We start from the raw sequence: 12,761 nt of genomic DNA, 5'->3' as shown, positions 1-12,761 counted from the left end.
CATGAAGAGGAATTACTGGATGAAATGTGATAGACCTTACTAAATTGTGTCTTGTTTTTATTTTAAAAGCAAGCGATTTACCACAATTTTGTGTGCAAGTTTTAAAAATGACTAGTGATTAGAAGCACAAGGTCCTTTTTCTCTGCCGAATAGCAGTTAAAAGTCGCGGCTGGATGATCTGCTTGGTAGATTGATGAATAATCCATTATCTCTTCCAGGGGAGAAGCTTAGACAAATACCTGCAGAAAGGCTCTTGAGATTGACACTTCTACAGATAATCCAATGCATCTGGATAAAGCCAGATTACAACCAAATAACATGTAAAGGCATACCATGTGAAATTAAAAATGTTCTCAGTGTGGATTTAGGGATAATGTGACCTCTTCTCTAGCTCATTGGCAGCATGAGCTCAGGGTAGGGATGGATTGGATGGGCTCCTTGAATTTGTGTATTTCCCGTGTGATGTTATTCAATAGTATTGATAGCTAAACTGAACCAAGCATGTGAAAGGATAAAGAAACAGTCAGTGATGCCAGGCGCTGAAGTGGTTTGCAGATACAGTTTTTAATGTATCACAACAATGAGCAACAAACATACTTGATGAACTATTTCCAGAAGAAGTTGTTCAAATACCATCTACAATAAACGTCATTTCAACTATGACAACAGGTCTGTGACAAAATAAAAAAGTTTCAAAACCATGTTATTACCGTAATACGGTACAGCGGAGACCTCAAACATTACAGTAACAAAAACTAATGAGACTACTCTCTATATATAAAACATCAATAACATTTTTGGTTTAGTTTATTTAAAGTTTTCGCCATAGGGGCATCTTTTTTTATTAAAACCTTGGGGTGCATTTCCTATGTTACCCAGGCGTTGAAAGTACGTATTGTGTAGAATATGATTACGCCTTGAACATCCCTTTGATATCCAGAAGAACAATCCTAATATCAACCTTTAGAAGGTTGTCCTCCTATGCTTGACACTATCCATCCGTAGAAAGGTTTTTTGGCTGCTGTGCAGTTGCAACATTTATGTACAATTACATTATTGGACCATCCTTTGTTTTTTGTATTTTCCTTGTTTTTTTTTTTTTTTTTTTGCTTGTTTTTTTTTTTTTTTTGCTTTACCAGTCCTTTGTGTGGGAAGCATTCTGGTCCAGGCTAACACCTTAGCGCACGGTGCTAGCTGACAGCTCAGTCTCTAAATGCTGTTCCACATTCAGGGAAAGGCATAAGCAGAGTTCTAAAAGCCTTTGGAATCAGGACAGTCGCTCATGTTTTGGACAGAGGCAGGATTGCACCTTAGGAGGCAAAGATGTCTCTTGTGTAACACAATCAAAAAGTGTCTTCAGGATTAAAATAAGCGTTAAAATATTAAAAATCCAAATAAGAACATTAAAAAGTCCACAAAAAAAGAGAATTAAAAACTGTGACATTTTACCTCAAACAGAAAAAAACACCTGTACAGCAATATAAAGTAAAATGAAATGTTACTTAATTTCATCGTTTGAAACAATTTTTAAGCATGATTTGATTTAACCTGTCAAACAGTTGCATTACATGCTACTTGTTCATCTCAGAATAGGAATACCAAAAGCAATACATTTTTGAATTTCTTCATATTAATAAGTTTGTACCATGCACAGCCAACTACGAATATGTACAACAGCTTAGCTTTCTTTGTTCACGAGCCTTTTTCTTTCATACATTAAGCCTTCTGTTACTTTGGAATGAATCACATTGTCCAACTGTATAAAACCAGAACGTGATTTGTAAAAATTAAACACCCTTAACAGCGTTCATTCTTTAAGTTACACAGCCAAAAATGAAAGAAAATGAAATAAAAATAGTAAAGCAATGTCATTTGTGATGAATCATTATTCTGTCTAGTAGAAAGTTGAAAATATATGGCAAGAAATAAAACAAAAACAAAAAAAAACAAAAAAAAAACAAAGCTAAAACAAAAAACATTACACAGTAGCAGCATAACGTTGTATGATAATACTTTGTAATCCAAGTATCACTAAATATGATGGAAAATGGTCTATGTTCATGACATTAACAGAAGTGCCCAGAGTAGAATGGAAGAAACAGCCTATCCACTATATGGCAGTGTATAGGGGTAACACTGTGTTCAGTCCTACAGAAGTAAAGAAAAAAAAAAATAATAATAATAATAATAATTGTATATTTAAAAAAAATTGTCCCCCTTTTAAAAAGCAGCTTTCTTGTTTTGAAGAAGCAAATGTTCATACCATTTTTCAACACATTTTGTCCAACTTGCACTTTTTCAAGTATACAGTACTACTTTCATGGATGCACCAATTGTTAAATGTCTCTGGATTGTTAGGTGTGAACGGTCTAACAAACGTGGACCAATCCGCTGCTGAACTACACACAAATAATAATTAAAACAAAAGAACAAACAAACACAAAAAAATTATATCTATTAAATTAAGACATGGCCTACCTCAAATAATAATAATAAAAATAAAAAAAAACTGAAATCAAATAAGTGCACTATAGTCCAGACACAAGCAAGTACCATAACAGTATAGCAATTCACAAATGAAAAAATGTCCTATTCACATAATGTTCAAGAGTCTATCAAAACTAGAATTATTACCTCTTCAGAAAAGGGTGTGATGAGAGGTAAAAGAAAGAAGGTAAGAGTTGGCACAGATTATTAATATATTCTACAAGAAAAAAAAGGGTGTTGTATATAAATACAGCTTGTGGCAATACAAACACAGGGGCATACACATGACTTCACCATTCTAAATTCCCTCAGTGGTAAAAGCATACTCTCTTGTAGGGCAAACTAAAAGGATATGCGCGTTGTCCTGTAACAGTTATATTGTCTCTTGGTACACTACACACATCAAGGAAATGCCTCCAATAAAGCTTGACATGTTTTGGTAAAAGCCATTTATAAGCAGGCTTGGTTGCTGTTTCAACAAATGAGAAATGTTATGTTCTGACCTGAGAATTTAAAGCTACTGAATTACACCTAACTAAACTAAGAGAAATTCTCTTTGAAAGTTCTGGATCATTATCCCATACAGTACATGCTAGCATTTGGAAATCAATCCAGCTGAGGTGCAATTTGCTATCGTGAGAATTTTTGGCTTGAATCAAGCTCCAAAAGAACTTGTGAGAGTTTTCCTATTCCATGTTTTTTTTTTCTTTTGTATACAATATAAGCTCAGTCAAGCATCTGCAACAGTTCTGTCCATAACAAAAATCAATCATTTTCTTGCCAGCATATCAATATGGGAAAAACAATCCTGAGTCAATCTTTTGGTACTGTAATTTTTTGGGTTAGAGTAACTTTGGAACTGCAGTTAAAAGTCTTTTTTCGTTTAAGCAAGGGATCCGTTTTTCACACCTATACACTGAACATGTCCATTCTGATACTACTGAAATTGCCATCTAGGCCGGACGCCGCCTTAGCCTTGACTTCCAACGCGTTATCTAAGTCATCCAGCTTCTGGCTTAACTCACTGTCAGACTCGTCTGAACAACTTTCGGTGGGTAGTGAGGTTTGAACCCCTGAGGTGCTGCACGAAGTTGAGGTAACCGTTGAAGGCAAGGAAAGGGGAGAAGGAGAAGCAGATGGGCAGGAAGCAGCTTTCCTGGCTGAGGCCTGGAAAAGAATATTTGGCCAGGACTTCATGGACAAGTGAGAGAGATGAGGCAAGGTGTTATTAGAAGAAGCTGCAGACTGCGAGGTAGATGTGGTGTTAGGACAAGGGGAGCAGACTGAGTGAGGTAATAATCTAGCATGCTCTTTGGCATTTCTCATTGCTTGTTTGATTGTTTTCTCTTTGTGCAAGCTCGACTGAAGGTGTTGGCCAAGTGCTTCGTTCCCGCTGACGGACACGTTGCAGGCTATGCAATTGTACTTGCTCACGGCTTTGCGAAGCACTGTCTCTTGTGGATCGATAAATGGGAGTCCAAAGTAACAGAAGGACTTCTGGTGGCGAGCTGCTGAGTCTTCATCAGCAAAAATCATCTGGCACTTTCTGCATATAAACTCGTGTTTGATGGACGGAACGATAAATGCATCTGGAAAGCCTGAACTTTTGGTATTCGTTTGGGGTTCTTCATTTGTGCTTTCTGTTGAAGAGCCTTTATCATCCTTAGTTTCAATAGCCTCTTTTGGTTTAAGAGAGTTGCTCTGTGCACTCGTTAACTTCATAGGGGGAGTTTTCTGCTGTGGTTCACTTTGTTTCTGCTGCTGCTGATGCTGCTTCTGTAAGGAATCCTGGAGAGACTGCTGGTACTGTTGGTACTGCTGCAGCAGGGCAGTTGGAGAAAGCCCAGCAATAGCCTGTGGCATTGCAGGGCCGTAGGGGAACAGGTTCTCCATTCCACACAGAGGAGGGAAGTATCCCCCCTGCACTCCGCCAGGAAGTTGGGGTGAGAAGCAAGATGCAAAGCCAGGGATGAAATAAGGCAAGAACTGTCCCCCTAGGAAGGAGCCTGGGTCACCAGCGATGGCATTCTGAAGTGCTTGCAGTTGTGCTGGGTCCATCAGTGCCTCACTTCCCAATTTTCCTAGCACTGAAAGTGGCGGCGAGGGCTTTTCCCTTTTCTTCACAATTGGAGTCTCGGGACGGGCAGTGTCAGCTTCTCTTTCTTTCACCTTAGGCTTCTCTAACTTCTTGTCTTTCTCTGAATCTTTTATGTGCTGCTCAGTCTGGTTTGCTGCCAAAGGAGTGGGAGGAAGAGGAAGTGCAGTGGGTTGGGGAGGAGGAGGAGGAGGAGGAGGTGTCTGAAGAAGAGTCTTGGTTGGGGTACTGCTGAGAGACATGGCAGGAGAAGGGGTGGCTGGAGTAGGGAACCCAAGCATGCCAGCACCAGGAGACGCTAAAGCTGAAATACAGTGTTACAGATTATATTGAAATATTTGACTGCAAAATCACTTGTCTACTTTTCAAGACATTATTTTGGGGCTATCGCTCTGTTATAGAATCAAACTGTGACAAGCCCTTAATCAAAAGAAGGATACAACAAAAATATAAAACAATAAAAACAAGCACACAGGCATGAAATCAACTCAACTTTAGGGGTCACAGTCTAACTCAAAGTATTCCACATTGTTATAGTCAATGCATGCATTAGGTCTTTAGGAAATAAGTGAATGTCACAGTTCTTCAAAGGAAGCAAATGGGCCAGTAGCATTTAATGCATCAACTGTTCATTAATTACTGCACTGTGGTTGTCATACTAACTCACCAGGTGTATTTGGTGGAAAACCTGGAAGGGACGATGGCCCATTGACACCAGGAAGAAGCACTGGTGGGAGACCAGATATTCCTGGGTAGGCAGTTGGCAGGCTAAGGCCATGAAGTGCATTATTGTCCACTGCAGGTTGCTGCTGGGCTGACAAGTTGAGTACATCGGTTGCCTTCTTCAAACGGTCAAGTTCTTGTTGAGCCATAAGCTGGCGGACAGTGGTAGGTGCAAGATAGTCTTTTTCTCGATCAACCTGGTTGCCCAGGGTTTCTTGCACTTTTGCAATGTGCTGCTTTGAGAAGATATGATCACGAATCGAAAGTCTGGCTGTATACTTCACACAACATAATGTACACTCAGGCCTCGGCCCATCTGGGGAGCCCTGACTTATCATGAATGGCTTCCCAATGTTTATTTTGAACTTCTTTTCTTTTGCACGGGCATTCTGGAACCAGACTTGAACAACACGTTTCGGGAGTCCTATTTCATTGCCCAGCATTTCACACTCTTGCATAGTAGGTGTGCGGTAGTCACTGAAGCAAGCCTTTAGAACTTTTAGCTGTAAGTTGCTCATTTGGGTTCTAAAACGTTTGTGGCCTGGTCTCTCTCCACCAGCTTTTGCAGACTTGAAGGGATTTGTACCTCCAAATGGACTGGGTGAACTTGGATCAGCCAAACTTGAAGTCTCGCTCCTGTCTGCACTATCATCTAGGTCATCATCTCTGGAATAGAAGTAGTCACTGTCTTTGCCAGAGAAACTAAATGCTGGGCTAACCATGTTGAAAGGGATTCTATCCTCATTTATGTCAGAGATATGTGCTAGGCTCATTCTGTTCTCAATCATTTTTTCACCTCCATTTACTGTGAGATTCTCTACTTCATTATTGGTCTCATCTCCAGTTGTAGCATCACTCACAGCTGTGTTAATTGAGGAGGTCTCATCAAAGTCAATTTTGTTGGCATCAAAAGAGGTCTCTGCTGAGCTCAAGTTAAGCCCCTCAAATTCATCACTATGTTCTGCTTTTACGGATGGTAAGCTCAATACATTTTTTAATGCCATCTCAGAAGGTTTAACTGGAGTGGAAGATGCAGTTGGAGGCTCACTGTCATTCATCTCAGTCTTTGTGGTCATTTGTAGGTAGTCAGCAAAATTATACTTATTGGGACTTTGACCTCCTTCATCCTGAGGCATCACTGGACTTGGGGGCAAACTAAAGCCTGCTTGTTTTGCCTCATGCCAGTGTCTTGAGCGAATGTGGCTATCTAGAGCTGACTTGGCCTTGAACAATGCTCTGCAGAAGGGACACTTTTTGTGAGTCTGAGAGTGCCCAACTGCTCTAAATTGTCCCTTCCTCTCTCTGGCTCGGGTGTTCTGAAACCATACTTGGACAACTCTTTTCTTCAGGCCAACTTCACGAGCAATATGATCTAACATCTTTCTTGTTGGGTTTGAATCAAGCAAATATTTATCATATAGGATCTCAAGTTGTTCTGGAGTAATGGTAGTCCTAAGACGTTTATCTCTGTGCTGATCTTCTGCACTATTAGCACCATCTTTTTCATGAGATCCATCCTCTTTTTCCTCTAATTTACGTTTCACAGAGTTAGAGTTCACAGCAAGGCCAGAGTTGCTTGGAGTTGGCATTTGGGATAGGGCTCCAGAGAGGAGTTGCCCAGTCATAAGAGGGTTATTTGGATCAAAGATCATATAGGGCATATCCAGTGGCCTTTCTAAAAACTGTGAGTGTAAGAATTGGTTCTGGGCAGCCAGGAAATGCATGTGCTGGTGCTCCTGCCACAGCTCTACTGTTGGGAAAGCAATTTTGCACTGATCGCAGTGGAACTGTAACATTTGAGGTGGTAAGCTATTGTTAAGAGAGGACAGTGCAATTGAAAGAGGACTCGATGGGACAGTCGTAGACTGGGGCTGGGAATGGGGTCTTGACAATTGTGGTTGAGGTAATTTTTGTGGTGGAGGTTGTGGGGTTGAAGCCTTGGAAGATTTTAACTCATTTAGGTTCTTGGGGGTTTGTAAAGAGGCAATCTCTCCCAGTTTAGTTTTTTCATGGAGTAACTCAGGTTTGGGTGATGACTTCCCTACATCAGTTCGAGGTGAAAGCATTAAGGGAGAGCTGGAGCCAGAGCTACTTGCTGTTACAACAGAGTTTATTGCTGACTCAGTTGGCTTTACTGAAATTAGCTCATTGTTCTCTGTGAATTCCTCTGAGTGGTTTTCATCTCCAGCTTCATCATCCTCATCTTTGTAGCACTGCTTCTTCTGGTGAGTAATGAGGTCAAAAATTCGGGGGAAAATGACACTGCATTTCTTACATTGGTACTGCATGTTGTTGGTCCTAATGTATCGTTCATTTGTCAGTTCTTTCTTTTCGCTGTCTTTCGTATCTGTTTGGTTCTCATAGCTCTTGCGTGCCTTCTGACGGGCGTTTTGGAACCACACTACAATCACTCGTGTTGGTAGGTTGAGTACCGTTGAGAGCTGCTCAATTTCATCATCCTTGGGGTAAGCATTGGTATCAAAGAAATCTTGGAGTACTCGCAGTTGATAATCTGTGAAACGTGTTCTTGATGACCTTCTGTTCGTCGTAGCATCAGTTCTGTAGTACTCCAGCATGTTCACTTGGGATTCAAGTCTGATATCTTCCAGTGTGGTCATGGGTGGAATGTTAAAATTGTAAGGGGAATCTTTGCTTCTTTGACGTTCTTTGAAGAGTGTATTTCGGAACCAGTGCTTTATGACTTTCTGAGGAAGGCCAGATTTATCTGCCATTTCTTGAATCTGTTCTTCATTGGGAGAATTATTGATGTCAAAATGAGCACGGAGGATTTTAAGCTGATCGTCTGTGATTCTGGTGCGAGGACGCTTGAACTGAGACTGCCGTAGGAAGTTTGGATCCAGTCCCAGTTGTTGTTGACATAACTGTGTGAGGTCAGAAGATAAAGAGTCCATTGTTGGAAGCTGCAGTGCAAGCTGTGGGGGTAGCCCAGGGTGCTGCACTGATTGCATCATCAGTGGTGGGAAAATTGGCAGGTCAAGAGAAACAGGGAGCTGCACTTGAGGTGGTGCAGTGGGAGGTGGAGGCGGCGGTGGTGGTGGTGGAGGAGGCGGTGGTGGTGCTTGTTGAGGAGTTTGTAGAGGTGCAGGAGATGGTGTCTGCGATTTTCCTAAAGACGTAGTGGCAGGGACAATGGTCACTGGGGCAGGAGGAGGAGGAGGTGGTGGTGGAGGTGGTGGGGGTGTTTCTGGAGATGCTGGATTTATGGGATACAACTTGTCATATGCCTCCCTGTACTGCTGTGCAAACTTTTCCAGCTCCACGTATGGAAAGAACTGCCCATGCACATGTTCCTGATGGCTTTTGAGAATAAGCATGTTGGAGAAGAACTTTCCACACAGCCCACACTCCAGTTTGTCACTCAACTCTTCCTCTCTATTTTTTTTCTGGGTTTTCTGTCTATTTTCATTGTACTGTATAACTAATTCAAAGCCAAAGTTCTCAAGTAGTGCTTTTGCAGCATTACCTCTAGCCCCCGAGATGATGCGTGGTGGAGGAATTAGAGGTTCTGAAAATTTAGGCTTTCTTGAATCTTTAGTGTCTTTTGCACTGTCAATATCTTTAGCTATATCCAGCTTTGCTTTGCTCTCCTGCTTTTCTAGGTGCTCTTCAGCATCTCTGGACATTTGAATCTCAGACAGGGCAATGTGGTTTGACTCAATTTTTGGCTTGTGACTCTGCTGCTGTGCTTTGTGCTGCTGCATTTGAGACTGGGAGGCCTGCTGCTGAGCTTGCTGCTGAGAAAGTTGAAACTGTTGCTGTTGGCCCAGCTGATGCTGTTGCTGCATCTGCTGCTTCAGATCTTCCAGGAATGATCCAGTCATACCAGGCATCCCAAATGCAGCTGAATGCAATGCTAGTTCAGGGCTGATGTTAAATTCAGCACCAGGGATATAGAATGGGAAGAGGAACTGGGGCTGCTGGAATTGTAGTAGGGCCTCTGGTGTCACTGGGAAGTGTGGGAAGAAAGCTGGATTCAGAAACTGTGGCTGAAAGAATGCAGCTTGCTGTTGGAGCTCATGCTGCAGTTGCATCTGAAGCTGTGCTGGTGACTGGGTTGGTGGATGGGTAGACTGCACATGGATGTGATCAGTAGTTTGTTTCATGGCAACTTCTTTGGCATCTACAGTGTTTTCTTTGTTAGAGGGTACTGGTGCATTTGCAGAATCTGCATTTCCCTGATTGAGCGGAACAGGGCTTTTAGATGTAGTACTTCCACTGCTACCACCCCCAGTACTAGTACTACTCTCCATTTTGGCGGTTCGTGCTTTTGTCTGATGAAGTACAGACCTCATGTGAATCTCCAGGGTTGAGCTTTGGCTATAAGCAACATTACATATATTGCATTTGTATGGTTTGTTGTCAACACTGTTGCTGGTCTCCTGGGGAACTGGGCTTGAGGCCTCTTGGATTACTTTCTTTAGCTTATGCAAATGTGAGACAGAATTGTAGTGAACAAGTAGAATGTTCTTTTGGGTGAATGACTCCTTGCATACTGTGCATTTGTATGGACGAGAGGGGTCTAAAAACTTTTCCATGGTGAAATTTGGACCTTTCCTAAAAGGCAAGGTCCGCTTTGGCTCTGAGCCCATGTCATCAACCAAGGAGCTGCTGTCACTTCCAGTTGGACTGGCCTTCCCTTCTTGGTCAAGTTCCTCATCTCTGTCTAATTCATGCTCAAAGGCTTGTGCATCTTCCAGAGCCCGCATCTCACTTTCAGCAATGTCTCCATTTAGGGGCAGGTTCCCACAGAGTTGCTGTACTTCTGATTCAGTCAGCTCAGGGTGACCAGTCTCCAAATGCTTTCGAAGGGCAAGGAAAGTCCTGAAGCTGCGCTGGCACAGACTGCACATTGTGGCTGCACGGATGGCATGGTACTGGGAATGTATCTCAAGCTTCTGCATAGTCTTGAAAGCCAGGCTACAATGGTTGCATCTGTATTTGTAGACGTGGCGATCAGAGACTGAGAGCTGCTGCCGCTTCTGTAGATCACTTAGATGCTCCTGCAGGGAATCTGGGCTCTTCCTGTCTTGACCACTTGCTTTCTTCCAGTCAGGGGCCTCGGCAGCCTCTTTTGGTGGTTTGAGCTCCTCACTGGCAAGTTCAACCTCACTTTTGTCTTGGCCTATGCTGTTTTTCAAATCCTTAGAGCTATTTCCTGTTGAAATTCAGAAAAAGGAAAGATTTCTTTTATTTATAAAAGACTATTATTATGACTTTTCTAAGGAATCCTCTGAAATGCCATTCATACATTTCAGATGACACTGTGGCTGCATAAATATGCTTACCCATGGGTTTTCCAGATCCCTCAGGGATAACAGCTGAAGAATCCATCAAAGATGGGACTTTGTCTTGTAATGATGTAGACAGCAAGGAATTGGGCACTGTAACATCTTGGCCCGCAACCTGAAGAAAAAAAAAATACATCTTAACAGATTCCAATGACCATAAGATAAACAATAACCATAAATATTAATCCAAATAACAGATCTATAAAAATAAAAAAAGTAGATTATTAAGTAGATTTATACTTTCTAAAGATATTTTTCAAAACTGCTCTTTTTGGTTTTATAGGAGGAGAACTTTCAAGTTTATAACACGCTTTGGAGAATACGCTAGGCCTGGGAAATGCTTATTCAAGTTATTTCCTACCAGCCCTGACAGAGTATTATCTAGTTAGTAAGGCTGACAGCTTAGGAATGTTTTTTTTTTATTATTTGTATTTAAAGGAAATTAATGCTGCACATACTGTCATAATTAACTTCTCCACACAGTCTGGAGCCACGCTATGGAGGTGGGTGAGATGCAGCTGCAAATGAATCTTGTTGCTGAGGACATCCTGACATAAGGGGCAGCTGATAATGGGCTGCATGGAATGCTGTGACATGATGTGCAGCTGTAAACGGTTTGCATCCTTGTTACTGTAATTACAGTATGGGCACTGCTGCACCTGAAAAGACAGAATTCATCATAATATTGCCATGCATTACAGCACTGCTTCGACTGTCTATACATTAGTGACATTGCAACATGATGCCAAAGGAAAATCTAATTCCAAACAAAACAAGACTCCAAATGTCTATAAAATCGAATTTCCTCCAATTCACTTTAGTTTTCATTTCATGTAACTTAATTAAAAACCTAACTAAGTAAATTAACTAACTTGAATGTCTGGAATTTCTAATCAGAAAATTACAAAGGATGTTGATATTAACCATTTCAGACTATGCTTGGTCCTCATTACATGAAGTACATTTAAACTGCAACTTCTCACTGCCTGTTTTAATATAGTCCTTTCAGAAAAGGTTCAGTAAGCCCTGTATCAGACAGACAGTGCTTTTTATATAATTAAAAAGTGAATGAATATAATCTAATCCAAGAATTTAATTAATAAATAAGTCTCAGTCTTGTTATTAAGTCCCATTTTTGCAAACAGATCAAAGTAACTAACCTGTTCATTGGACAGCGTCTTCTCTTCCGCTGATTTGGGCCTCTTGGGTGGAGTGTCATTTTCTTTCTCCTGCTGAAGCGACCGCTTCCCTGCTGTAGCAGTCCCCAGGGTTTCCTTAGCCAGTGTATTAATTCCTGTGAATAAACAGATAGGATATCTTCTGTCACAAGCTTATTCTGGACTCCTGCTGCTGAAAATCTCCTGACAGACCCTCACTTTAATAAGACTGCACATTTAAGTAACATAAGCTTATTGTTAGGAATGTAGATCTGATAAAAGGTTATTGGGGCGACCCACATTATGTGAGACTGAGATTATGTAGCAAATGAAATGGACATCATATATTTAATAAGAAAAAAAGACTTCAAAAAGCAGAAATTATAGAAGAATTTAAATTGAATTACACCGCAGACAAATTGTGTTTATTGATTTTGAGCATGAATACTAGAGGATCCAGCAAAAAAAAAAAAAATCTATATACACAAAAGCAACCGAATTAAGATATTCGCAAATAAATAGAGGTTTGTATTCATTGTTATTGCTTTGCAGGTCACGGTACCATTATGCAGTTCATTTGGGGGATACAGACAGCCAAATCACCATTCCCAGCATCCCCCTGAATATCCATGCCACACACTCTGTATTAGAGGGGGTTGCCATGTTATTTCCATTTCAGCTGAGCTCAGTTCAGCAAATCAGCCCCCAGATGTATTTAGAGTATGCTGCACAGAGTGATAAATCTTTTATTACCCCTGTATCCTCAGATACAGACAGTGTCCCAGCCTCCTCAGTCAATGCAATTTATCCTCCCGCTGCATATGCAGTGTACAAAGAAAGCACTGCTCGCTGTTCTTCACTCTAATCTGGTCACTCTAGGCTAAATGTGTGTATTACTCTTATGAATCAAAGCTTAGCAAAGCAGTCATCCAAAATGGATGGTGAAAAAGATGTTGGAAAAAAAGGGAAAGAGTATTTTTTCTGCTCTGT

At 41.2% G+C, this 12,761-nt stretch overlaps 1 protein-coding gene across 2 annotated transcripts in view; it reads right to left on the bottom strand.

Annotated features, from left to right (window-relative positions):
• Positions 1-545: 545 nt before the first annotated feature.
• Positions 546-12,761, bottom strand: part of LOC128013319 (zinc finger homeobox protein 4) — a 72,267-nt gene continuing 60,051 nt past the window's right edge. For both annotated transcript variants that reach the window (XM_052596225.1, XM_052596226.1), the window contains 5 exons: positions 11,775-11,908; positions 11,073-11,273; positions 10,612-10,729; positions 5,250-10,481; positions 546-4,886 (listed from right to left, as the gene is read on the bottom strand). In XM_052596225.1, coding sequence (XP_052452185.1) covers positions 3,397-4,886; positions 5,250-10,481; positions 10,612-10,729; positions 11,073-11,273; positions 11,775-11,908 — 7,175 coding nt within the window. In that variant the 3' untranslated portion in view covers positions 546-3,396. The remainder of the gene's footprint in view (positions 4,887-5,249; positions 10,482-10,611; positions 10,730-11,072; positions 11,274-11,774; positions 11,909-12,761) is intronic.

This window comes from Carassius gibelio, chromosome B24, assembly GCF_023724105.1.
Source record: "Carassius gibelio isolate Cgi1373 ecotype wild population from Czech Republic chromosome B24, carGib1.2-hapl.c, whole genome shotgun sequence".
Taxonomy (NCBI): Eukaryota; Metazoa; Chordata; class Actinopteri; order Cypriniformes; family Cyprinidae; genus Carassius; species Carassius gibelio.
This window is presented reverse-complemented; position numbering and strand designations above follow the sequence as displayed.